This window comes from Littorina saxatilis, linkage group LG5 (assembly GCF_037325665.1).
Source record: "Littorina saxatilis isolate snail1 linkage group LG5, US_GU_Lsax_2.0, whole genome shotgun sequence".
Lineage (NCBI taxonomy): Eukaryota > Metazoa > Mollusca > Gastropoda > Littorinimorpha > Littorinidae > Littorina > Littorina saxatilis.
This window is the reverse complement of record NC_090249.1, coordinates 40,995,110-41,022,795: the sequence shown is the minus strand read 5'-3', so window position 1 is coordinate 41,022,795 and position 27,686 is coordinate 40,995,110. Positions and strand designations below refer to the sequence as shown.

Sequence of the window (27,686 nt, the reverse complement as noted above, 5' to 3'; positions counted from 1 at the left end):
AGGCAGCGTTCGACAGAGCGACATTCGTGGAGACACTTCACTGCGCCACTACACCACCCCTACTTCTTTCCACCCCCCTAGCGTCTACGCGTCTCCAAGGTCACGGAACTAAACACAACACAAACCTCTATCCTTCACTAAACATCCTCACGCCTTATTCTACCACCACTACTGCAGCATTGTACATCGTTGTCTTGTGCGCTGGAGTTTTAGCTGCCTTATCTACATCGTCTCGATCAGGTCAGTTTTCTAGCATCGCTGTTGTAGCTAGAGTTTGGAGACGTCGTGGCTGTTGGAATAGCCTGTACAGAGCATAGAGCTTGTCAGAGTGTCATTATTCGATCGAGTGTATTGAGTGTGGGTTCGTGCCGGTCGGTTGAGTCAGAGCATTTTTGTTATAACATTACTGTGCCTTGCGCGCTTGAATGAATAGTAGAATCGACACGTACAGATGTAACATTGGTGGGGTTTGAATTGCGATCGTGTGACATTCTCGGTTTTGTCGTTTGTGGCTTGTTGTACGCGTAGTATCAATTAATCATTTAATGAGAAACAAATCAGATTGTGATAGAATAATGTATGACCCCAGGCACACATCGCCTATGTCTTGCCGTGAACTATATATTGGCTTTGTTATGTTATTTTGTGTGGTTTTTGTATTTAAAAGGAACAACAAAATAATAACTGGTCTAAACTATTTTGTTGTTGCAGCTCAGTAGCCTATAATAGTATGTAATTTGTTGTGGGAAATCACATGGTAATAGTGATACACGGCACTGGCACACACACACGCACGCACGCACGCCGCACGCACACACACACGGCACACAAACACACACACACACACCGGACGAAACAACTACAACGTGAAGTAGCAGAACAGAACGCCTAAACTCGCGATTAGAACTGTTCATGCACCTTGTCCGATACGCTCGTATCAGTCACAGTATCGACTTGCCACTTTCAAGCCTTTATCCGGGCTAAACAAAATTGAAAATACAATACCTCGCCCTGGAATAGATTCATGCCTGGAGAAACCGTGTATTTTCAAACGGCTGTGTGTACCCAGTGTCAATTCTTCAAAGGTTCTCTCCTACAAATGACACCCGGAATTGCGTGGAAGTTTCGATCTGAACTGACTGTTTGTAATGCACTTGAGAATTCCAAGCGCAGTGATAAGGTGAATGCGTTTAGCGATACATGAATACACGCGTGGTATCGTAAGCTTTGAAACGGCAGCACAGATGGTCTTGTGACACGGAAAGAGTTCCTTCTTTGAACCAGTAGAGACTTGTTCGATATTGTTCAGTGTCCTTGAATAACCAGGTATGCATAATGTAGGCAATGTCGGGTACTCCGTAGTGAGTGATTTCGTGTCTGTAACCAGTACCGCGGAATATTTTAGGCTGAACGGAAAATACTGATCTGGGTCTGGATACGCAAAGAAATAGGCATACACAGAAAGAATTATAGATACCGACAAACACTTGCAGAGACAGACACATAGTCAGACATACAGACAGATACACCGGCAGAGAGAGGGAGGCATGTATTATACTGTTGTACACACACACACACACACACAGAAACAGACAAAGAAACACGCACATCCGCAGAGAGAGAGAGAGAGAGAGAGAGAGAGAGAGAGAGAGAGAGAGAGAGAGAGAGAGAGAGAGAGAGAGAGAGAGATTTAGACAGACAGACAGAGAGAGAGACAGAGACAGACAGAGAGACAGACAGAGAGAGAGAGAAACAGAGAGACAGACAGACAGACAGAAAGACAGAGACACAAAAACAGGTAGACACAGACATGCAGACAGAGAGAGAGATAGAGAGAGACAGAGAGAGACAGAGACAGAGAGAGACAGAGAGAGAGAGACAGACAGACAGACAGACAGACAGGCATACAGGCCGACAGACAGACAAAGATACAGAGAGATACAGACAGAGACAGAGACAGAGAGAGACAACAAAGGAAAAGCTTCTTTTCTCGTCTCTTTTCTGTTTCCGATTCTTTTTTCTGCTTTCGCCTTTCAGGTTTAAAGTCACGTTTCTTGTCCTTTCAAGTACTTCCTGTTGTTTTTTGGTGTGTCACTTATGGGCCCTACACAGAAGTTTAAAGAGTTGCACCTCTTTTCACTTGTTTTTGGACGAGGATAATGTCCTTGTCTATCTGTTTGTGCTTTTGTGTTTTTTTCTGTCTCTTTGTCTTTTCCATGACTTATCTACGCTACTTTCAAAGACTGATTGAGATGTTCACATTCATTACCAATACCAGTACCATGCATGATATAGATTACCATAAGGGTTATGGCACGTCAACAAATACAAAACTGTAAGGTTGACTTGAACTGCCAAACCTAACAATGATAACAAACAAACAAACAAACAAACAAACAAACACAAGAACAAAGAAAGAAACAAACAATGATATTCCTGACGAAATTCAGATGTTGAATATCCTCCTGTAGCACAATGGGCTCGTTTCACTCTCATAATTGCGAATGAAAACGGACGAGAATCTGGACAGTTATTGCCCCTATAAGAGTGAACAAAATTGGTTTTAAATTCACCGTAAAGGCGTTTCTCTCACACCAAAAGCTCCAACTTTTAAGCTCCACTTTATATATATATATGTCGAAATGGCACCATGTTTTGAACCGACGACTACATAAAGACTGTATCGATCTGTGAAGCTGGCTCGTCGGTGGAAAGGCAGCACTACAAAATGGATCCGGGTACAAAATCGAGTTTAGGAGATGCTGGCAGGCAGTCCACCTCAACTCTCTTGGGACGTCCAGTATCCTGAATTGCGTTCCGAGGCTCTGGCCGTCGGAAAAGTGGACTGCCAGGGGTGATATACGTAGAGTTTACAGTCATGCCGAGGCTCAGTTGATATTAAAAATAATGATCGAAGTTCGCGGATCATGAAAAATGCGGGCTTCAGGTAGACTTGCAGAGTGATTAGGATTCGATCAAACTGTGGCACAAAAACTTCTTTTTACTTTGAACAACTGGAGAAAGGAGGAATAAATAGGTTACATACCTCTGCTTATATCACTGCCTACATGGTGATAAGTACAGCACATTAGCCGCACCTGTTTTTGACGTTCGGTCAAAATTGTCATTTATTCACGCATTAAACCGATAAGCCGATGTTAGTATAAATAACCTGTATTTCCATTCAGTCATCGATGGTGTTTTTGTGCGCGGTTTTTTTTCCCCGCGTTAAAGTTTGCATGCAACCATCCAACATGATTTCGTTAGAGCAGGGACCTATCTATATATATATATACGGCTTGTGTCTGTCTGTCTGTGTGTCTGTGTATCTGTCTGTGTGTCTGTGCGCGATGCGCGGCCAAGGTTCTCGATGGATCTGCTTCAAATTTGGTGGGCTTATTCAGAGAGACCCCGGACACAACCTCATCGATGAGATATTTCAACAAGTGCTCTCAGCGCGCAGCGCGGAACCGATTTTGGTTCCACCTCAGCTATTTTGGTTCCACCTCAGCTTACCCGGGCCCCCATACCGACACACCATAGCCGCTACACCACATCACAACGCCAAAGTTCTCGGTGGATCTTTTTCAAATTTGGACACCGTATTCAGCTACACCCCGGACACAATATCATCGATGAGATATTTCAACACGTGCTCTCAGCGCGCAGCGCTGAACTCATTTTCGTTTTTGCGTTCATTTCACCATTATAAGTAACTCTTCCTTATCTTCTCCAGTGTTTGGCGTTTATCTCCCTTCCTTCGTGTGGCTTTCCCGTTCAGTTCTAACTTACTATTACTATTTTTAGAATGTCACTGCGCTGTCCACTGCGCTGTCCACAACGCTTCCCTTGCACCCGTAAGTTGTTCTTACTGTCAAAGTGAAAAGGTCGAATCAATTTACAGCCACGCGAAAAATACACTCTCACCTATCTCTATATATTTATAGATACAGATATGCATATATATATACGGCTTCTCTGTGTGTGTGTGTGTTTGTGTGTGTGTGTAGGCAAAAACCTATGTATTATAGAGTTCTGTTTGTGATGGGGTCTAGCGGCTTTTGTCTGTCTGTATGTTCTGGCATGTGAGAAGCCACAGCAGATAATATAGGGCTAAGAAATAAGCTCTAAAATTCTCAATCCCGTTTGACAGGACTTCGCCTTTCAAAGGTGATTGTGGTGAACCGCCACGCTGTCTGTCTCTGTCGCGCCGTTCACCCCAAATTCCCGTTTCTGAGGTACTATTTTTAGAATGTCACTGCGCTGTCCAGAACGCTTCCCTTGCACCCGTAAGTTGTTCTTACTGTCAAAGTGAAAAGGTCGAATCAATTTATAGCCACGCAAAAAATACACTCACCTATCTCTATATATTTATAGATATAGATATACATATTATATATATACGGCTTCTCTGTGTGTGTGTTTGTGTGTGTGTGTGGGAAAAAACCTGTTGATTGTAGAGTTCTGTTTGTGATGGGGTCTAGCGGCTTTTGTCTGTCTGTATGTTCTGGCATTTGAGAAGCCACAACAGATAATATAGGGCTAAGAAATAAGCTCTAAAATTCTCAATCCCGTTTGACAGGACTTCGCTTGCAGAGGTGATTGTGATGAACCGCCACGCTGTCTGTCTCTGTCTCGCGATTCACCCTAGTCTATATATATATACGACTAGTGTCTGTCTGTCTGTCTGTCTGTTCGCGATGCACGGCCAAAGTTCTCGGTGGATCTTTTTCAAATTTGGACACCGTATTCAGCTACACCCCGGACACAACCTCATCGATGAGATATTTCAACACGTGCTCTCAGCGCGCAGCGCTGTGCGCGCTGAACCGATTTGTTGTTGTTGTTGTTGTTGTTGTCGGGATCCACTACCAGTAACTCTTCCTTATCTTCTCCAGTGTTTTCAGCCGCGATTATCTCCCTTCCTCCGTGTGGCGTCAATCCATATTCCCGTTACTACGTTACTATTTTTAGAAGGTCTCCAGTGTTTTGCGCGTTTATCTCCTTTCCTTCGTGCGCCGAAGCCGGCGTACACCCAGCAGATCCGGGTCCCAGGCGCAGCCTGGTATTCGGCTCTACTTCTTCCCGGCGAAGCCGGTACCCGTCTTTCTTTCTTTCTTTATTTGGTGTTTAACGTCGTTTTCAACCACGAAGGTTATATCGCGACGAGGGAAAGGGGGGAGATGGGATAGGGGAAAGGGGGGGGAGATGGGATAGAGCCACTTGTTTAAGTGTTTCTTGTTCACAAAAGCACTAATCAAAAAATTGCTACAGGGGCTTGCAACGTAGTACAATAGAGAGAATGGGAGAATGCAAGTTTCCAGTACAAAGGACTAAACATTTCTTACATACTGCTTGACTAAAATCTTTACAAACATTGACTATATTCTATACAAGAACCACTTAACAAGGGTAAAAGGAGAAACAGAATCCGTTAGTCGCCTCATACGACATGCGGGGTGCAGAGAAATAAGGATGTGGAAAAGAAGACTTTTGGTAAGTGAAATAAAGGTGATGGATCCAGTCAGGTAGAAATAAGACAACAAGAAAAGAATTGGAAAACTGCAGGGAATAGTAGGGAGAGTTTTCTTGGAAGGAAATATAGGTGAAAGGACTGGTAAGGCAGAAATAAGACAAAAGAAGAGAAGAAACAGAACCGTTAGTCGCCTCTTACGACATGCTGGGTAGCATCGGGTAAATTCTTTCTAGTCCCAACCAATATGGGACTCCCCCTAACCCGCGGGGGGTAGCCGGTACCCGGCGAAGCGGGCAATCATCTAGTATAGATATATATACGACTTGTGTCTGTCTGTGTGTCTGTGCGCGATGCGCGGCCAAAGTTCTCGATGGATCTGCTTCAAATTTGGTGGGCTTATTCAGAGAGACCCCGGACACAACCTCATCGATGAGATATTTCAACAGCGCTGAACCGATTTTTTTTTGTTTGTTCATTTCACCATTCCCAGTAACTCTTCCTTATCTTCTCCAGTGTTTTGCGTTTATCTCCCTTCCTTCGTGTGGCGTCAATCCATATTCCCGTTTCTACGTTACTATTTTTAGAATGTCACTGCACGTTACTATTTTTAGAAGGTCTCCAGTGTTTTGCGCGTTTATCTTTTTTCCTTCGTGCGCCGGCAAAGCCGGCGTACACCCGGAAGCCGGGTCCCAGGCGCAGCCTGGTATTCGGCTCTACTTCTTCCCGGCGAAGCCGGTACCCGGCGAAGCGGGTAATCATCTAGTATATATATATACGGCTTGTGTCTGTCTGTGTGTGTGTCCGCGATGCACGGCCAAAGTTCTTGATGGATCTGCTTCAAATTTGGTGGGCATATTCAGGTAGACCCCGGACACAACCTGGTCGATGAGAATTTTCAACACGTGCTCTCAGCGCGCAGCGCTGAACCGATTTTGGTTTTTCTGTAGATCCACTACATCCATTCTCAGTAATTCTTCCTTATCTTTTCCAGTGTTTTGCGCGTTTATCTCCCTTCCTTCGTGTGGCGTCACTTCATATTCCCGTTACTATTTTTAGAAGGTCACTGCACTGTCCAGAACGCGGCTTTCCTTGCATGTACCCGTAAGTTGTCCTCATTGTAAAAGTGCAAAGGTCGAATCTATTTATCGAAAAATCCACTGTCATCTATCTCTATATATTTATAATATACTAGATGAATACCCGCTTCGCCGGGTACGGCTGCGCCGGGAAGAAGTTGAGCCGAATACCCGGCTGCGCCGGGGACCCGGCCGGCGCACCGCACGGAGGAAGGGAGACAAACGCGGCTGAAAACACTGGAGAAGATAAGGAAGAGTTACTGGGAATGGATCGAGAGAAAAACCAAAACGGTTCAGCGCTGCGCGCGAAAAACCAGCCATAACAGTTATTATAGGGCTTAGAAATAAGCTCTAAAATTCTCAATCCCGTTTGAGAGGACTTCGCCTTCAAAGGTAATTGTGGTGTTTCGGCACTCGGTTACCGATTTGGCGTCGTCGACAGGGATGGGACTCGACATGAAATGTTCAGGCCACTGAATCATTTTCGTGCTGTTCCCATTCCACCAACCTGGGAGGGACCTAAGCTTGGCGGGTCCATGGTTCGGAACTTTGGGGACAAAGTTCATTCAAAGGGGGTCGAGTGTGACAGGGAGACTACCGTCGCCCTTCACAGCAGACTCTGCAGAGTTGTTCGCCTTACAAGTTGTCAGCTATTTATAGCTAGCTCGCCAGGCAACACCTGTGGATTGTAGAGTTCTGTTTGTGATGGGGTCTGGCGGCTTTTGTCTCTCTGTATGTTCTTGCCTTCCTTTGTGTGGGCACAAACTGGTGGATGAAAATGTTCAACACGTGCTCTAAGACGGCGAACCGCCACGCTGTCTGTCTCTGTCTCGCGATTCACCCGGCGAAGCCGGGTATTCCTCTAGTATTAGATATATAGGTCCATGGTTAGAGTATGAGCGGCGCATGTTTTGTCTTTTAGATACACATTCTCTCTCTCTCTCTCTCTCTCTCTCTCTCTCTCTCTCTCTCTCTCTCTCTCTCTCTCTCTCTCTTTCTCTCTCTCTCTCTCTCTCTCTCTCTCTCTCTCTCTCTCTCTCTCTCTCTCTCGGTCTCTCTGTCCCAGACCGTTGAAACGCTAACTCGACCAGGATACAGTAGACAGTCCAGTCAGGAAGGCACACACGCACACGCACACACACACGCACACACTCACAAACCGACAAAACAAACTGATGTACACATTGATACACAAAAAGACACGGAAAGGCACAGACATAAAATCCTCACGTACACGCAAATGGGATGCATGCATCAGAATAAACGAGTTCTACGCACGGCTTGCTCAGTTTTCAATCTGTTTATTGAAAACACTTGCTCGGAAAAACGTTTTGTTATTAACAACGACAGAACTCTTCCCATGAGTAGGACTACAATTGATTTTCTCTGCACTTAACCTTTTTTTTCATAAATGGTTCAATAAACAAGTGCACTTCACCATGAAAATCAATACATGAATCCTGTTGGGGTTTACAGTAGAATCAGCAAGATGTATGTCATTATTAAAATTAGAAATATGTTCATCACCGCCTGCATTTAGAATGTTGGCGTGTCTCTTAGCAATGACGAATTTTGATCATGCTAGAAATAGTAAAGAGACCAAAAAGCAATGTACTCACGTTAAAATGACGAACACGGACCGAATAACGGCGACGTTTCGACCTAAGGGTCTTCTTCAGGCACAAAAACACAAAAATACTCACACAAAAAAGAAGAAGAAAGGCGATAGAACAAATGAAGAGAAGAATAACTGACAAAACAACTGCACTGCACAAACCAACAAATGACAAAGACAGAGAAGCAAGCAGGGGTGAGTTTTGGCGCTCGCCCGCTCGCCCGCGGCGACTTCAAATCGCGTCGGGCGAGTTCGAAATTCCTCTGAAATCGCCCGCCGGGCGGGTTCAAATTTTGCTGAAGTACAAAGTCGTTAGGCAACGTAGTCAATCGGAACGGCCGGCGAACAAATATCTCTGCGGGCGATCTCAAAATCTGTCACTTCTCTACTGCCCACTCATCCCCCCCCCTTCCCCCACTTTGAGGACTCAGGACTACCATCAATCAATGTCAGACACATTGGCTAGACAGCTACCCTCCTCCGCCTCACTTGACCGTGTCATCATCCCTCCAGTGCCACGAGCCGCTGGCGATTGCATCAGCAGTCAAAATAGTTAAACCCCCCCTCCGTCCCCCCTCTTTGCGCTATTCACTTCACCCCCTCTCTGATCTTATCCTGCGCTCACCAATCCTTCAGAGACTTTCACATGTTGTAAAACAGTTTCCTCTCAGATAAAAACTCGGTCATTGACCCCGAGTAAGAAGGTCAGTGTCTCGACAGGCAGCTGTGTTCAGATTGCAAGTAACGGTCATTGACCCAGGTCTCAAGGCCAACCAGCTTTTACAATGCATCTGCCTTTGATCTGACCGCCCATCCAGAGCAAACATATTCCCCCTAGCCCTCTGTATTTTTCCTTTGATGTGCCTGCTATGTACCACTGATCCAGTTTCTGGGAAATGTATATAATTATGTCATTGACTGCAGGGATACTCATTGAGACCGTTTTCCCAAATATGTTAACACCAGCTTTGCTGACCAACTTAGTACAAGTAGTGACAGTACTACTGCTGTCAATTATTTCCCTTCAACTAAGGAAGTAAAAAAAAAACAACCCGATCCACTATATGTGATAAAGAAGAAAAGACAGACCTTCAACAATAGGACAAGGGATGCAACTCTGCTGAATCAAAAGCATAAAGATCACCTGTGAACAATTCTAGGATCAGGAAATCTGAACATCTGTTTGTTTTCATTAGGAAATAGAAATGAAATGTAATGCTTTTGATTATTTATGACTTAAGCTGTGGTAAATTTGGCTGGTATGCAACTTTTACAGTAATATTAATAACACAGACATAAAGAAAAAGAAACAAAACAAGAAAGCAACTTAGAAAATGTTTTGTTTGTAGTCAGCTTTTTATACTTGGTTTTATACAACAAAAAACATAATTTAAATTAAAAAAAAATGCTGATTTACTCTTTTGTAGTGTGTGTTTATGTGGTAAGTAAAGTTCCATAGTAAATTACTTTGTAAATTGTGTGGTAGGGGTACATAAAGGGGGTAACTTTTAGTGAGGTTTAGTGTGTGATTGTGTGACAGGGTGTGAATGTGGTTTTGATTTCTTGTTTCTTTGTGGCGGCTTTTATTTTAAATTCTTTATTAAAACAAGGTTAATTATCATTATATTAAAACATAGCATTTTAGTCATCAAGTTTTCTGTGTGTTTGTGGTAGTTATTAGTAGTGCAAATCCACATGTATGCATTATAAGTATGAATGTACGTCTTTTGTGTATGTGGTTAGCAAGCGACGAGCCGCTGGGGCGGTTGTAAGAAATCCCGGCAAGTTGGGGGCCGGTTGGGATTTGGGGGGGCCGGTTCAATTTTTGACTTACCGGCCCCCCTGGCCGGTAGCAAAAAAAGTTAAGGTACACCCCTGAACAAGGGAAGCTACTCGAGGGGAAGCCAACAATAACACAGGCAAGAACAAGTCGCGTAAGGCGAAAATACAATATTTAGTCAAGTAGCTGTCGAACTCACAGAATGAAACTGAACGCAAAGCCATTTTTCAGCAAGACAGTATACTCGTAGCATCGTCAGTCCACCGCTCATGGCAAAGGCAGTGAAATTGACAAGAAGAGCGGGGTAGTAGTTGCGCTAAGAAGGATAGCACGCTTTTCTGTACCTCTCTTTGTTTTAACTTTCTGAGCGTGTTTTTAATCCAAACATATCATATCTATATGTTTTTGGAATCAGGAACCGACAAGGAATAAGATGAAAGTGTTTTTAAATTGATTTGGACAATTTAATTTTGATAATAATTTTTATATATTTAATTTTCAGAGCTTGTTTTTAATCCGAATATAACATATTTATATGTTTTTGGAATCAGCAAATGATGGAGAATAAGATAAACGTAAATTTGGATCGTTTTATAAATTTTTATTTTTTTTTACAATTTTCAGATTTTTTATGACCAAAGTCATTAATTAAATTTTAAGCCACCAAGCTGAAATGCAATACCGAAGTCCGGGCTTCGTCGAAGATTACTTGACCAAAATTTCAACCAATTTGGTTGAAAAATGAGGGCGTGACAGTGCCGCCTCAACTTTCACGAAAAGCCGGATATGACGTCATCAAAGACATTTATCAAAAAATGAAAAAAACGTTCGGGGATTTCATACCCAGGAACTCTCATGTCAAATTTCATAAAGATCGGTCCAGTAGTTTAGTCTGAATCGCTCTACACACACACACAGACACACACACACACGCACACACACACACACACACGCACGCACATACACCACGACCCTCGTTTCGATTCCCCCTCGATGTTAAAATATTTAGTCAAAACTTGACTAAATATAAACAAGTCGCGTAAGGCGAAAATACAATATTTAGTCAAGTAGCTGTCGAACTCACAGAATGAAACTGAACGCAATGCAACGCAGCAAGACCGTATACTCGTGGTCCACCGCTCACGGCATAGGCAGTGAAATTGACAAGAAGAGCGGGGTAGTGGTTACGCTATGCTGCATAGCACGCTTTTCTGTACCTCTCTTCGTTTTAACTTTCTGAGCGTGTTTTTAATCCAAACATATCATATCTATATATTTTTGGAATCAGGAACCGACAAGGAATAAGATGAAAGTGTTTTTAAATTGATTTCGAAAAAAAAAATTTGATAATAATTTTTATATATTTAATTTTCAGAGCTTGTTTTTAATCCGAATATAACATATTTATATGTTTTTGGAATCAGCAAATGATGGAGAATAAGATAAACGTAAATTTGGATCGTTTTATAATTTTTTATTTTTTTTTACAATTTTCAGATTTTTAATGACCAAAGTCATTAATTAATTTTTAAGCCACCAAGCTGAAATGCAATACCGAACCCCGGGCTTCGTCGAAGAGTACTTGACCAAAATTTCAACCAATTTGGTTGAAAAATGAGGGCGTGACAGTGCCGCCTCAACTTTCACGAAAAGCCGGATATGACGTCATCAAAGACATTTATCAAAAAAATGAAAAAAACGTTCCGAGATTTCATACCCAGGAACTCTCATGTCAAATTTCATAAAGATCGGTCCTGTAGTTTAGTCTGAATCGCTCTACACACACACACACACACACAGACAGACGCACATACACCATACCCTCGTTTCGATTCCCCCTCGATGTTAAAATATTTAGTCAAAACTTGACTAAATATAAAAAGAGTAGAAAAGCGGCAGTTTTGAGGTCTGTAGACCAAACAAAATGGGGGGGGGGGGGGGGGGGGAATGAATGGGAACGAAAGAGAAAACTCACGTACCCGTGCGGACACACACACACACGCGCGCGCACACACACACACACATTCGGCCAGATGCTCGGAGAAACGCACCTCGAGGGTGCGCGCGGTTTCTCCGATATAAATCTGGCGACAATTAAAAGAGATCGAGGCAGACGATCGCATAGACAACCAGGGTCGGACTACCGGGGGGGTTATGGGGGTTGCGCAACCCCCCCCCTAGCCTAAACATGTACCTCACTTATTTAATTTTTTTTTATTATTGTTTATTTTTGCCGTTTCATGCAAGGAGCGACCATTTTCCTATCTCAGAATATGACCTACCCATAATTTTTAGCTTCGACCCCCACAAGGGGCTCTGCCCCTTGACCCCGCTAGGCAACTGGCAACCCCCCCCCCCCCCCCTCCTCTTAGCCTAGTCCGGCCCTGACAACGTTGTGACTTTGACAGTCAAACGTTCTCTTGACCGTGAAGGAGCCACGAGGGCCTTGGAGGCAGGTGTCAGAGAGTGGAGGAAATAGTGTCAGGATATTACACACCCACATACACACACAAACCACAGGCACTCGTCACGAGCTCGGCGGGATCAAAGTTGGCGGGGCCTAATGCGCTCTCAACAAAATGCTAAGCTTACTAGTATACTCAATCACCCTAACCACGTGACATCCAAGACATAAGCCCCGCCCACCTCGTGTCGAGTGCCTGTGACTGACATTGTCATTGGTCTAGATTAGTAGATCATTCTCACCCTTCTCCAATATTCCAAATGCGGTCATCAAGCAAGACGTGTAGATCTTGGCAAACGCGTGACGTAAAAACTAGATTTGATGACGCTACCCGTACACGTTCCCGTAAACGACGTTTAAAACGTTCTGAAAAGTTCCACATCTACTAGTACTACATCTGTCTAATAAGAAAACCAGCACTAAGCTTACTGGCAGGAAAAGGGGATTCACTTTGTTCAGGTAAAGCCCACTTGTGTATTGTGGCATACGGACTACAAATCAGTTGCATTCCACACGGAAAGGAAGGGCATGTCGGCTACGGTAATTAAGACCTATGGAAAGTATTTGTCAAGTATGAACCCGTGTATTCTTACGTTTATTTGCTCTGGAGTAGAGTGATTAACACGCAATACGGATATATCCTTGTTTGCGCAGAACTGAACGAGTAGAGACATTCTTATAGGTTCATTACTAATCGTGCCTTGAACGGTACGTAGACTAAACTTGACCCGAACGTCTTTCACGAGTGGGAATAATTAAATGGAGTAGTGCGTGTGTGTCTTTGTGTACAACAATGACTGATACGGACGATGTTAGGCTCCTTCCGAGTGATGAGAGGAAACTCCCATGAAAGGACCCCTTTGTTTGTCCCTTCGTCAATTCACTTCACCAAACGATACACGTAATGAGAGGCCACCTGCAATGGCGGTACCCGGGCTGGTCCCCAGGCTGTCCTTTCACCCCCATGTACCAGAATGCTCACAGATTGCCGCTTTCATTTTGAGTATTCACGCCGGATAAATAGCTATAGCGTGTTTTGTTGTCATAACACAAACGCTACGGTCCTCACAACAGGAAGAATGGTAGTAGGTCTAGAAATATCACTTAAACAGCATCCCAAAATGCATGATGTAACTAAAGATGGTGTCTAACATGCACGTACTAGATTCCTCTTTTTGCTGCATGAAAGTCATCATTAAAAATATAGCTCACAGTGCCCGTATTCAAAGACTTCTTGAAAAAAAGTTGCTGTCAGAAACCAAAACCTTGTATTCAAAGCTGTCACGTTTTATTGATATGCTATGCACCAAGCACACACGTCGCGTAATAGAGACTTGGACAAGCTTCTGCTTAGTTAGTGTACCTTGTGATTTTGGTGGCTCTGCATGTAAACATCACGGAAATAGATCAATTCAAAGTTATGAAGTTAGAAAACACAAGGCTACGACACGCATAACTTGAATGTTACAGCTTTCATTGAATTCAAAGTTTATTGAAAGCTGTAACATGCAAGATGTGCGTGTTGTAGCCTTGTGTTTTTCAAGAAGTATTTGAATACGGGCACTGTAAGCTATATTTTCAATGATGACTTTGATGCAGCAAAAAGAGGTACATGTTAGACTGTATAATTGATATTTCTAGACCTACTACCCTTCTTCGTGTTATGAGGACCGTAGCTTTTGTGTTATGACAACAAAACACGCTGTAGTTATTTATCCGGCAGGGTATTGCGCAAACATCGCGGACATCAGACGCTCAAGTCACGTTCCCGTTCTGTTTAAAGACATCGGACACCGATTGACTAAAAAAATAGATTCGCTAATATTTTGCCTGTGGTATTTTCAGAGTGTGTTAAAACAAGTGCGAAAAACAATAATAAGAATTTTGAATATGATGACATGCCAAGAATCAGGTTAACGAGGGTTGGGTATTTTGTTTGTTTGTTTGTTCGTTCATGGGCTGAAACTGGCTCCCACGGCTTTTTACGTGTATGACCGTTTTTACCCCGCCATTTAGACCGCCATACGCCGCTTTCGGAGGAAGCATGCTGGGTATTTTCATGTTTCTATAACCCACCGAACTCTGTCATGGATTACAGGATCTTTTTCGTGCGCACTTGGTCTTGTGCTTGCGTGTACACACGGGGGTGTTCGGACACCGAAGAGAGTCTGCACACAAAGTTGACTCTGAGAAATAAATCTCTCGCCGAACGGGTTGGGTATGATTGGGGTATCTTCCCGACCAATTACAATCACAGGATCTATTTTGGAAGTGGTATCTGGGTATTAAACGTTTTATGAAAAAAAAAAATGTTTGTAAAACGTTGAGTATCAAAACCGTGTTTTTCATGAATTAATAATAGCTCTTGAAATGACCAATATATACTTCCACCCCTGATAATACTTTAACCTTGACCTATTTTTGTGTGCAGAGCAACACGTGAAACGCCAAGATGGACTGCAAGAAAGCTGACAAGGAGTTGCAGCAGATGTGCTCACAGAGGCTGGCCAGTGAGAAAGACCCCGTAGAGAGGTTTAAATGTTATTGCCTCAAGAACGGTTGCGCTGGAATCAAGACCATCGGCAGGTCAGTGTGACTTTACCTGTTGTGTTATGCCGGCCAATACCAATAGGACACCTCCAAATCACGGACAGAATCTCAGTGTTGACCTGCGCAATAGGGTATTTTGTATCCGAAGTATACGGCCTTTTAACTTTACGTGCAGACTCAGAGACAGTATCCATGTTCCACCCCCGTGTCACCACATTGGCACGTAAAAGACCTCTGTTATTCTACCATAAGGTCAGGTGGCTGATTACATTCAAACACGCACCCACCTGGGCAGCGCGACTTTTGTTGCTGCTAGCTTTCCACTGGAAGGGACCGATCCGAATTTCGCAGCGCTGCATTGGGATAATAGAGTAAATGAAATTAATTTAAATGACATGAAAGGACAATATTTAGGAAAAGAACATTTTCGGATTGGCTCTGATGGAGAGGTGCCGGGGGTTGGGGAATGTGCTGTAGCTCTTCATCAGCATTAAAGCTTATTTTCCCCTCCCCCCCCCCCCCCCTCCTCTGACACCACCTCCTCCCAGTGTCATGTCACTATCTTTGGTTTAGACCGGCTAAACTGATACTACAAGCTGCAAATTTGGCGCTCGGGTTCACTGGCACGAATGTTTCTTTATCACAGTGGGATAATTAACGAAAGAGACACACGATTTCACACTAAGGAGTTGGAGCACTTGCCGTGGTAGTCTAATGAACGATCCTTGTTTAGCATTTCGTTCATCCGTTTGACTGCCTTATCTTGAAGAAAAAATTATATGTGAAATCTTCCAGCCTTTAATTCGTATTAAACGTATTCTGTGTGTTATAACATATTTTACAAGTACTTATTGCGTGTGTTACTCAGGAAGTTCCGAATCATGGACGACAGTGGCGACCGGAAGTTGCAACTGGACGAGTTCATTGTGGGCTGCAGGGAGTGCAGACTGTCCAAAATGGGCCCAGACGAACTGACAGCAGTCTTCAAGTACTTTGACAAAGATGGCAGTGGCACTCTCGACTTCAACGAGTTTCTCGCTTCAGTCAGGGTGAGAGTTTCATCAATACCGTATGTTGCGTGATTGGGGGACAGGCGGAAGAGGGTGAGAGAGAAAAAAGCTGGCTTTCGGAGGAGTGTGTGTGTGAGTGTGCGTGTGTGCCGGTGTCACGATCTGAGTTCCCCTCAAGCTGAGATCCCTTGGGCGGCTCCGATTGGCTATAATTCGCACCCATTGCGCATGCGTCATATACACCTCATTTGCATAAACTTAGCAAGCTGAGTTTCCTCTGGCATCGAGTCTTTCCAATTCCAGACAGCATTGGCTTCGGACGTTCGATTTTACCTACAATTGACTCCAAATTTATGCAGTTCGCTGACCAGATGCATTCTCTAATACATTATCTGAAAACAGGAGGGTACAACGTCCTGAGATATAAGCCATAAGGGGACTGAGTGGACACGCAGACGGACAAAGTGATTCCAGTATACCCCCCTCCCTAAAGGGGGCGGGTGTATAAAAATGTTTTCATTTTGTCAGTTGTATTAAACATAAAAAAAAACTGAACCACAAAAAAAAGAGGAAAATTTAATGTACGAAGTTTGCGGACACAGTGCCCTGCCTGGTTTCGAACTCATGACCCTCTGATTCAAGGTCGAACGCTCTACTTTCTTTCACCATTCACTATCAGCGCAATTTAGGCGCAGCCATTGTGGATCCATGATCAACAAACCCTATCTCTGCTTTCCACTTGACGAGATGCGTCTAAGGGAGTTAACTTTTTACAAAGTACACATTCAAAATAATTTTCGCAAAATTTGTCACTAAACAGACATATAAGGGGAACTGAGATTGGGGAGAACTCAGATTGTTAACAGCGATCTGAATTCGTTATGCAAATGAGGTGTATTTGACGCATGCGCATCGGAGCCGCCAAGGGATCTCAGCTTGAGGGGAACTCAGATCGCGACACCGGGCGCGCGCGCGTAGCTGATTCTAGAAACGAATCGCAGAACTGATTCCAAAACGCAGCATGCTAAGACGATAAAATGCTGCAGCAAGGGAAAAAGACAACAACGAGCCAAACGTCACGCAGAATTAAAGTAGGCATACACTACAACAAATCACGATTTTCGCTGCACACAAACAAACGAGCATGATGCAGAACTTAAGCCCACAACACATGACGAAGCTATATGTATTATCATCCCAGGGCGTATTGAATGAGAGTGACACTTGCTTCCAGTCTAGAGTGAGAACTTGACTCGCAATACTTTCTGACTTAATATGGCAGCTACTTCTAAATTGTAGAGTTGCGATATTACAGTACTTCTAGTTTGCGCGGCCTTTCAACTCTTTCAGGGCTTTCATTGCATGCGGTCACAATGATACAACAAACATACACATTCTGAAACACTGATTACCGGCTTCACACACTGGTACGTGGCACAACAGAAATACCGTGAACACGCCTGCGAAAATACAGTCTTCTTCTTCTTCTTCTTCTTCTTCTTGGCGTTCGCAGAGGTTACACAATCAGTCCAGCACTGGTGATAAATGTTGTCGTTTTCTCCAACTCCTGTCGACTGCCGTATAGTTTGGTCTGCAAGGGAGTTGGTGACGGCCACACTTCTTTTCGTTCCTCATCTAGTAAGGGACATCGCTGTAAGATGTGTTCCGCTGTTTGGTCCTCTTGACCGCAGGCACAGGTTGGTGATGGCGCCAGCTTGAACTTTCGGTTCATGTGAGCATTGAGCCTGTTGTGGCCAGTACGCAGCCTGATGAGGTTGACTTGCTGCTCTCTGGACATTGTGTGGTAGTCATCTCTGTTTGTCCTTGGCCTCATCAATGCCTTGATGATTGTCTTCTGCTCACTAAAGCTGACATTGTTTTCAGGTTGGTCTTCCACGGCTCCTTCTTTTGCCAGCTCATCTGCCCTTTCATTTCCTGGTATCCCACAGTGTGCTGGTATCCACTGGAGGACAACTCTTCTGGTTTGTCTGACCATCTGTAATGCTTTGGCCAGCTGTGGGAGTTTGTCGTTCTCTAGGGCCTGAAGGACTGAAAGGGCGTCCGAGAGGAAGACAACTTGGTAGCAAGGGTCTGCGGAGTCCTGAACGAAGGAGGCGGCCTGCATGAGAGCTTCTGCTTCTGCTTTATAGTTTGTGCAGTGTTTGCCAGTGGCAACGCTGGATGTAGCTGTATGTCCCCCAGGGAACTGGATGAGAATGCCTGCACCTCCATTGAGCACGGCGTTAGTTGCTGATCCATCGGTGTATACATGGATCCACGCCTCTTTTGGGTACTGTTCGTCGATCAGGGCTAAGGTGAGTGCCTGTCGAGCTGTGTCATTCTGATCTTCTCCTGAGGTAACATGTGGAACACTGGTGTAGATCTGGATGCCTGGTTTCTCTGTTGCCTTGGGGGTTTCCTCTTCTTCTTGAGTCAGAGGTAGAGTGTTCTGTGGAAGGACTTCCCTGTACTGTCGAGAAAGTCTCTTGCTCTCGTGTACAAAACTGCTCCGTTTAAGCCGGTTCTTGGTGAGGTTGCTCAGTCTGTGCTTCATGGGGTGGTCGGGTAGGCACTTGAGCTTCTCGGCCTGTACCATAGTCTTGGCTTCTCTTCTCTGACAGAGGGGTTGGATGGTGGTAAGCTTCTCCATTTCCTTGATGGGCGTGGATTTCATTGCACCGGTGATGAGTCGGAGGGCCTGGTTTTGCACACGGTCAAGGCTCTGCAGGTTTGTCTTGGCTGAGGTTGACCACGCTGTGGAGCCGTACTCGAGGTGGGGTCTGATTGTTCCCTGGTATACTGTCTTCAGTATCTTCTCGTTCGCTCCCCAGGTGGTACCTGCCAGCTTCCTGAGTATGGCTAGCTTGCGCCGGGCCTTCGTCTCTGCCTGTGCAATGTGTGGTTTCCAGGTCTGCCGTCTATCAAAGGTGACACCAAGGTACGTTGCTTCTTCATCCTCTCTCAGAGGAGTTCCACCAAGCCTAATGGTTCCGGCTTTCTGCTTTGGCGACAGTGTGAATAGGGTGGTGGAGGATTTCTCCTTGTTGATGGAGACGCACCAATCTTCTGCCCATGCGTTCAGCCTATCTGCCGCTTGCTGCATTCTGTAGGTGGCAGTACTTGCGTGCTCCTCCTTGCACCAGATCACAAGGTCGTCTGCGTAGAGAGCAGCTTTGATCCCCTTGGGCATCTCAGACACCAGATCGTCGATGAAGAGAAGGAAGAGTGTGGGGGAGAGGACTCCGCCCTGAGGGACGCCATGACGAAGGAGGAACTTCTTGCTTTTGGTCTGGTCGACGTTAACTCTTGCCCTGCGGTTATAGAGGTAAGAGCGAATCCACTGGTACATGTTGCTGGACACGCCTTTCCTCAGCAGTTTTACAAGGAGTCCATCTTTCCGAAAATACAGTAAGACTATCCGTCCTTTACGGCAGCCGAAAATGAACGAGACACGCAAGCAGTCACAATGATACTAAAAACATAAACATTCTGATGCAAAGTCTGACTTCTTACACTGGTGGCACAACAGTAATACCCTGAACACGCCTACGAATATAATATAGTAAGACTATTATCTTTTACAGACGAAAATGAACGAGACACGCAAGTAGTCACGATAATACTACAAACATACATTCCGAAGCGGCAAGGACTTCCCACACTGGTGGCACAACAGTCATACCGCGAACACGCCTACAAACATATAGCGAGACTATCGTCTTTTATCATAGCTGAAAATGAACGAGACACGCAAACAGTCACACTAATACTTCAAACATATACGTTTTGAAGCAAAGACTTCTCACAATGGTGGCACAACAGTAATACCATGTATATGTTTTATCAGTAATACCGTGTATATGTATTATTATAGTAATACCGTGAACACGCCTACGAATATATAGTAAGACTATCGTCTTTTGCAGCCGAAAATGAACGAGACACGCAAGCAGTCACAATAATACTAGTACAAACATATAGGCCTCAGGGGCGGACGAGGGGGGGTTTCTGGGGTTTCCGGAACCCCCCCCCCCCCCGCCCCCCCCACCAGCCAAAAAATAAAAATATTTTTGTGTGTTTTTTGGGGTTGATCGTTTCAATTTTTGGGGTCTTAATCAGTGACAAAATCTGCTGCCTGAAACTGGTAATGATCATCCTCAGAATGCACCAGATTGCACCATTTTGCATCCTTTTTTCAAAATTTTCCGGGGGAGCAAGCTAGGCGCTTTGCGCCGTCGGCTCGGCGCTTCGCGCCTTCACACCCATATCTTCACAATATACTTTTGGAAACCATCCCCATAAAATGAACTGATCCGCCCCTGGGCCTACATTCTGAAGCAAAGACTTCTGACTTACACTGGTGGCACAACAGTAATACCCGGCATATGTATTATTGCAGTAATACCGTGAACACGCCTAGAAACATATAGTAAGACTACCGTCTTTTGCAGCCGAAAATGAACGAGAACCGCAAGGTGCTGGTGAACAAGGCCTTCGCCAAGATGGACAAGACCGGAGATGGTGTCATCACCGTGGACGACCTGGTAGGCATCTACGATGTGCGCTCCCACCCCAAGTTCCAGAACGGCGAGATGGACAAGAAGGAGGTCCTCCTCGAGTTTCTCAGCAGCTTCGACGCTGGGGAAAACTCTGACGGAAAGGTGAGTGGTTTGACGGTTGTTGACATTCTTGTTTTTGAGTCACTTGAGAAAAAGTGACTCTATGTAATCGGTCAGTGTTAGTCTGTCCGGCCGGCCGTCCGTAGACACCACCTTAACGTTGGACTTTTCTCGGAAACTATCAAAGCGATCGGGCTCATATTTTGTTTAGTCGTGACCTCCAATGACCTCTACACTTTAACGATGGTTTCGTTGACCTTTGACCTTTTTCAAGGTCACAGGTCAGCGTCAAAGGAAAAATTAGACATTTTATATCTTTGACAAAGTTCATCGGATGTGATTGAAACTTTGTAGGATTATTCTTTACATCAAAGTATTTACATCTGTAGCCTTTTACGAACGTTATCAGAAAAACAAGGGAGATAACTAGCCTTTTCTGTTCGGCAACACACAACTTAACGTTGGGCTTTTCTCGGAAACTATAAAAGTGACCGGGCTCAAATTTTATGTGAACGTGACTCATTGTGTTGTGAATAGCAATTTCTTCCTGTCCATCTGATGCCTCATATAATATTCAGAACTGCGAAAGTGACTCGATCGAGCGTTTGCTCTTCTTGTTAACACTAGACACCTAATTAAAGGCTGCCATATACGTAGCATTCATTAATTAATTCATATTGTTTACATGTGCCAATAATGTTATAAAACTGTACCTCAGGGGATATAATAACGATTGGCTGTAGCTTTCGAACACAGAACAAATTATTTCAGTATTGCAAAGTGGTGTTGATTGTGTCGAATGTAAACAGAACAGTCTCAAAGTGAAAGTGGATGTTTTCCGGAAATTGCGAAATTAACAAGAATACAGAAAAGCGCGCTTTCCTGCTTAGCACAATACGCTACCGCGCTAATCTGGCGTGTCAATATCACTACGTTTTGCACGTGGAAGGTGAGCGATTTCCTTCACGCGGGGATTGACGAAGCTGTACTGTACTGTCTGTGTTGACGGTCTAAAAATAGCCCATGCAAGTCCTGGAGAACTGTTGCTAAACATAGCAATAAAGAATTAATTATTTCTCGTAATTGGTAAGGACTTCAAACCTAAAACTTTGCAGAAAGCTTAATTTATACATCCCCACAACGATGGGAAAAGCCCTGGAAGTAATTAAACTAATTAGATAGGACTATGTCAGCATTTAAAGGCCTACTATCTAAGGTGCCATTTTGGGCAAGTTTTCGGGCAAATATGACCTTTAAAAGTTCAGGGGACATTCGCTGTGCTGTTGTTTAAGGCGGCCGAAGTCCACTTCGCGAAGACTTCGCAAAATCTGTTTACCGAAAACTCAGTGTTAAAGCTTCGTGAGGCCAGCTTCGCGAAGTATACTTCGCGTAGTCGACTTCGCCTAGTTTACGACAGGCTTAAGACACGCCTACAGTAGTTAGCTCCAAAGGGGTCCGTACGTAACTATATGCTAATAAATAAAGGCATCGTCGTATCATATCACCATCGTCATTGTCGTCATCGTCAATGGACAGTGAATGTTCATCTGGGAAAATACAGCTGTGTTTTTTTCTTTCTTGTTTATTCTAAAATGTTGCCTTGTCAACGACCTTTTAGACTGCTCTGCCCGCCCTGATGGAAAAGCCTCTCAAAAATTGCAAACAAAAATATTAATGATCACGAGATTTTGACAAAAATCGTCCCAAATTCATGAGAAATATACCTGTTGAAAGACGAATTTTATACAATAGATCTTATTTGGTACGCCGGCTAAACTCACTTCATATCTACTATTATCGTAATCAATCAGTTACACCATAAGCAGATTAAGTCTCCTTAAATGCGAGTGCATGGTTACGCTGTTTGCCAGGTGACGAAGGAAGAGTGGATGGACTACTACTCAGGAGTCAGCGCCAGTATTGACGACGATGCCTACTTCAGTCTCATGATGTACAACTCTTGGAAGGTCAAGGCCACGGACTAACCTCACGTGACACAGTGCCTGCATGCATCTTTCGCGCAAGGTCAGAGAGAGAGAGAAGTTTGACCTTGCGAATTGTTGATACATTTTCTTCAATTTAAAGGCATAGAAAGCTGATGAATATACACGCTAATTGCTTTACCCAGAGCTGGAGACAGACTAAATTAAGTTCCCTGCAAAATATTGTGGTCTAGGAGCCCTTAAATGTTGAGATATTTGATTTTTTATTTTGATCTAGATGGTCCTATTTATAGATTTGGCAACACATGTAACGTTGATGCAAGGGAGCTAACACCGCGGCTTTGTTGACATCCTCACTTTTTCAGAGGCTAGAACAAGCTGTAATGCATGTATTATGGTCCGCGCATGGTGACATATCGTCATTATATGGTCTTATGGTGCGTTTGACATCGATTGTGGGCAAACTACACTTTGTAAACACGGGAGTGCGTTAGTATGCCTTTAAAAGAATTGTGTTTCATAATTAGTTGTTTGTTTCTGTGTATGGTATATGGTTTGTTTTTCTCGTTTCAGGTTCAACTGACATTTTACAGGAATTTCATCATGTTAACCATTTTAAAGACTCAACCGTTAACTTTGCTGTCATATATTTAAGAAGATGTATCCTTTCTTGCGTGTATCGTTTACTTGTTTGGAATCATTTGAATGCACGAATTATTTCGTTGTGCTTTGTTATTTATGAATCAAGTTTTGTCTGAAACAATATTTAAAATGACTTGCCCGTTCTGTTTGTCAGAGTTTTTTGCGCAAGACGTCTTGGCTGGTACTTTGCTATTACCATGTTCCCAAAAGTGTGACAGACAATACAAGATTATTTTGCCACGCATTTTACCTTATTGTTTTTTTGCTTGTTAAACTGTTGATTTTATATATTGCTTTTGGAAACACGACTTAAGCATTTCCATCTTTGGAATTTTGTTTTGTATTTTAACGGTTTTGGTGTGAAGTATTGAATATAATGGAGTTTGCCTTGTGTTTTCATAATTTATTCGGCAATGCAAACTGTAAGTCATGTGAGTCACATGTTAAATTAGCCTGTTCTGGGTATAAGTCTGTAGAATAACAGACAGGGAGAGATAGAGGATGATATCTATTTTGTATCAATGTCAATTGCTTGTTTTTTTGTTGAGCTCATGCTATTGCTAATACTCATTTTGAAGTAATGAATTGAGTAGGCTAAATGTGTTGTATTGTCACAGTTTGTCATGAAGCAGAGTAATGTGTTTGCATGCTTGCAGAAAAAATGATATTCTGAACCGCATAATTATTGTTGTTTCCATTTAACAATTTCTATTCTGAATCATCGGGATTTTTTAATAAAAGGTCTGGGTTTTTATTTCATTTTAGTAAATTACACAGTGCATGTTTTGTAGTCTTTTGATCACTCTTTATATAATACTCGGTTCTTTCAAGTTTCAGGCTTGCGTGATGAAATTTCTTTTGCATGGGTTTCTATGATATCTCTCAGCTCCTTTAATAAAAATCTAATAATTCTGCTTTTATTAGCCAGAATTTGCTAGTGCAAAGTTTATTTTGAATGTTGTCCTTAGAAACCTGAGCATTTCATCGAAGCGCAGCATCATTGTTAATTAATGGTTATTAGGCAATGTTGATAATGTCTGTGACAGAGAGCTTCCTGTCCTAATACTACTTTTTCATTTCAAAGACCCAGCCACTTCAAAACATATTACTTTTTCCAAGACAAACACACAGCCATGTCAAGAAAGTACTACTATGTTGTTTATGTTTCACCCCAAACACCACTGTGGGTTTGTTCTCCTCCTTCCAAACACCTAACCATTTCACATTTTTATGTTTATTCCAAACATCTAGCCGTTTATAAAATATATTCTCCGAGTTAAAGTCATTTACGAAGAATTTGTTACCAACATGAGCTGCATCGTTCGTTTCATGAAAACACCAACAAAATGAGACTAGGCTAGAGTATAGCTACTGCATGTAATACAAACGAAGAACAATGCGCAGATTCATCGTAAAATAAAATGTCCAGTGAGTCAGTCTCTGTTGATGTCACGCGGAGAGCCAAAGAGACCTCGTTCTAGATATCATTCCTCGTTATATTTTGCCTCTGAATAATGAGTGCCTTTATGAGCAGTTTATAAACAGCGATTCTTTCGCCCTAAACCCCGGAGCGGTATGTGCAACTGTGAGTCTGCATAGCCTAGTAGCCACGCATAGTAAAAACATTCGCTTGTTTACCTTTTATTGCAGGGAGCGCTTGGTTTAAGGGTGGAACTGTTCGTTTACAGTCGGGTGATCAGCTTCATACATTTTCGACTAGTCCTGTTTCTATAAAAAGGCAACATCTTGTGTTGAATTGGGAATTGACACAAACATATGTCAGTATGACATTCAAAACGTGTGTCAGTTGAATTAGGAATTAACACAAATGTATGTCGGTAAAATCAGTTGTTATAGCTCATTATGCAACCTATTGTTTTCGAGGGCAAAACTAGTTTGTGAACGTGATAGAAACCGTCCGATGTGATATCACAGGTCCAAAAAAAAAGAAACGCAGGAACTTTTATTTCAAATAATTGTTTGTGTCTGACTCTGTGGTTGAAACACTATGATAACTTATGCGCAACATAATGTGTCCGCTCCTCTTGTGTCAACACCTTGCGTACTTATAATTCAGAAACAAAACACTGATCAGCCAAGTTTTCAGTGGTGGATCGAGTACTTGACAAGAGAAAGCTAAACCTGAGAGAGCTAAGTATTCTTTAAAGGCGCCTTCCTTTCCGTGTATAGGACCTACCATCTTGTAAACCACCACAGACCCGGCCGTCCATGTGTTGTTTTTTATGTGGGGTCAGAGCACACATCCACTTGGACACGTACACAAAATCTACAACCAGGATGTTTTGTTGTGCACAGTGACATTTTCTGCGGAATTAATTTTGTAACTGACACAGGAAGCAATTATAGGTTGTTGATTCATGGTGTGTGTGCAAGTGAAGGGATTCTTTTACCCCTGGTAAAAGGGTGGACACAACTCTGTTGGTTTACTTGATGTGATGGTTTACATGCTGGTTTACACTGGAAGGAAGGCACTTTCAAAGACTGAGGAGACGACCCCTTTCCTCTCCTAAGATCGCGTGCAATGGCCAATGCCCTGGAATAGCTTCAGTTTTGAAAGACCATCTACTGGAGTAAGTGATTCTTTCCCAGTGACGTTGCTTTAGCCAGTCAACAGTGTACACATTTACTTTCAATAGCGACCTAAGTATTTTTGACTTTTTGTAAGATACCATGCCATATGTTCATATTTACGCAATTATTTTAGAAAATGAATTTTTACGTGCATACTTATTCACTTGAAATAAAATGTATGGCAAAACTGGGTTTGTTGCTGCTGTTTTTTTATGGTGGTGGTGGTGGTGGTGGTGTGTGTGTCTGTGTGTGTGTCTGTCTGTGTGTCTGTCTGTGTGTGTCTATGTGTGATTGCGTGTCACAGTGTGTATGTGAGTGTGTGTGTGTGGTGTGTGTGTTCGTGTGTTGTGGCGTGTGTGTGTGTTGATTCATGCATTGGCACTTCTGTCTATTCCTTCTTCCGCCTGCTGTTGTGTCTTTCTTCACCTTGACAATCCCATACCAGATGTATCCAAGAACCACCTCTTCTTCAGACATGGCTTGCAGCTTTTTAAACACACGGAAGACTTACTCTACGTTATTTTTTTACCGCGTCTGGGTAAAAAGACAAACTGGTGCAAACACAAATGAATGGCTAATCAACGGAGGGCGGCGACCACTGAGCAACAAAAACAATAGTCAAACAAGGAACTTAGTCGATAAATATCGACAGGGGGCCGACAAATGGTTTAAATGGGAAATGTGTGTATATGGGTGTGGGTTTGAAACAAACAAACAAACCAACCCATGTGAACCCCGGGCCGCAGGCCTTCGATGTAGTGATTGAAAAAAAAAGGATGTTCTCAAATGGTTCAATTCTCATTTGGTCTGATTCTCAAATGGTACCGGTATACTCCCCCCCTCCCTGGCCGCAGGCCTAGGAGTAAAATTTTTATAGACACTGACCTTCTTCCCAGGGGTCATTGACCCAGTTTTAGCTATGAGAGGTGGTTCGCCCAGAGGCTGTAGAGTATACTGGGGCGGTCTCTTTGATGTCTTGAGAGGAAACTTGGCCAGGGTAGTACATGCACCAGAACTGGTGGACACCAAGGACAAACATGAAATCGAAGCAGTTTGCTTTCAGAGAGAACGGTCGTCAGCAACTCAAACTTCTCCGTTTTCTTTTTTTTTTTTAAATCTGACTTTCTTTGTGGCCCCCTGACTCCGCCCCCTCCCTCTGTAAGGACCCTCCTCCACAAGGACCGATTTTTGTCAACATTTTAAAGGTCGCTAGAGAGGGGTTCCACTGTATGACCTAACCGCTACTGGCAGACGGCCTCAATCTTCACGCGCAAAGACGAGATTAATAGGTGCTCGGTTTTGGTATTTTGAATTACATTACATTAAACCTTTGTTGGGTTTCATGGTCATGGCAACAGCCATAATAATATTACATGATGTATAATATCATATTTCAGCATATGTGAATTACATGTCATCATACTAAACTGTCATACATTTTTATTCCTACATTATTCTGATTGATCACAACCAAACCTACTATCATTGGACACATCCAAATGCAAGCGCCTGTTCTTGACAATTTCTCTCTGATCTAAATATAAAATCAGTGCAATTTCCTGGGTCGGGCTTTGCCACAGACACTCACGGTTTGGCCTGTAGGTAAAATGTACAATGTATTTTCTGATTTGTGCACAAAAGCTTTTTTTCTTTTTTCTTTTTTTTAACATAACAATGTTTAATGTCACTGTATGTTTAAAAGACCATGGTCATATTTGTAAAAAAAATGTTAAATTAGAAAATAAATAACATTTTGGTTCATGATTTTTCCTACACCTGTGCTAAAAATAAGAAATAAAAATGTCGGGTATATAAGTCACTCAAATACAGCTAGGTATGAATGGCTCGGTTTGAGTTTGTTGCAGTTGACCCTGCACAATGCGACATATCATGTTTTTGTTGAACAATTTTGACGTCAC

General features: G+C 43.2%; 1 protein-coding gene across 3 annotated transcripts; it reads left to right on the top strand.

Moving 5' to 3' along the window:
* On the top strand, positions 1 to 25,958 carry LOC138967130 (calcyphosin-like protein). Of its 3 annotated transcripts, none has more exons than XM_070339618.1 (6): positions 1 to 240; positions 14,843 to 14,997; positions 15,830 to 16,010; positions 20,423 to 20,632; positions 22,462 to 22,615; positions 23,107 to 25,958. In XM_070339618.1, exons 2-5 carry the CDS (start codon positions 14,864 to 14,866, stop codon positions 22,573 to 22,575), a joined length of 639 nt encoding a protein of 212 aa, XP_070195719.1. In that variant the 5' UTR covers positions 1 to 240; positions 14,843 to 14,863; the 3' UTR covers positions 22,576 to 22,615; positions 23,107 to 25,958. The 3 variants fall into 3 exon arrangements, with proteins under 3 accessions (XP_070195719.1, XP_070195720.1, XP_070195721.1); XM_070339619.1 differs by lacking the exon at positions 1 to 240 and adding an exon at positions 12,737 to 12,870; XM_070339620.1 differs by lacking the exon at positions 1 to 240 and adding an exon at positions 12,927 to 12,951.
* The last annotated feature ends 1,728 nt before the right edge of the window (positions 25,959 to 27,686 follow it).

Excerpts from the sequence above, each read along its gene's own strand:
- LOC138967130 (XM_070339618.1), top strand. The coding sequence starts at position 14,864 with ATGGACTGCAAGAAAGCTGACAAGGAGTTGCAGCAGATGTGCTCACAG. Across the intron at positions 14,998-15,829 it reads GGAATCAAGACCATCGGCAG|GAAGTTCCGAATCATGGACG; the intron begins GTCAGTGTGACT and ends TGTGTTACTCAG. Across the intron at positions 16,011-20,422 it reads AGTTTCTCGCTTCAGTCAGG|CCGAAAATGAACGAGAACCG; the intron begins GTGAGAGTTTCA and ends CGTCTTTTGCAG.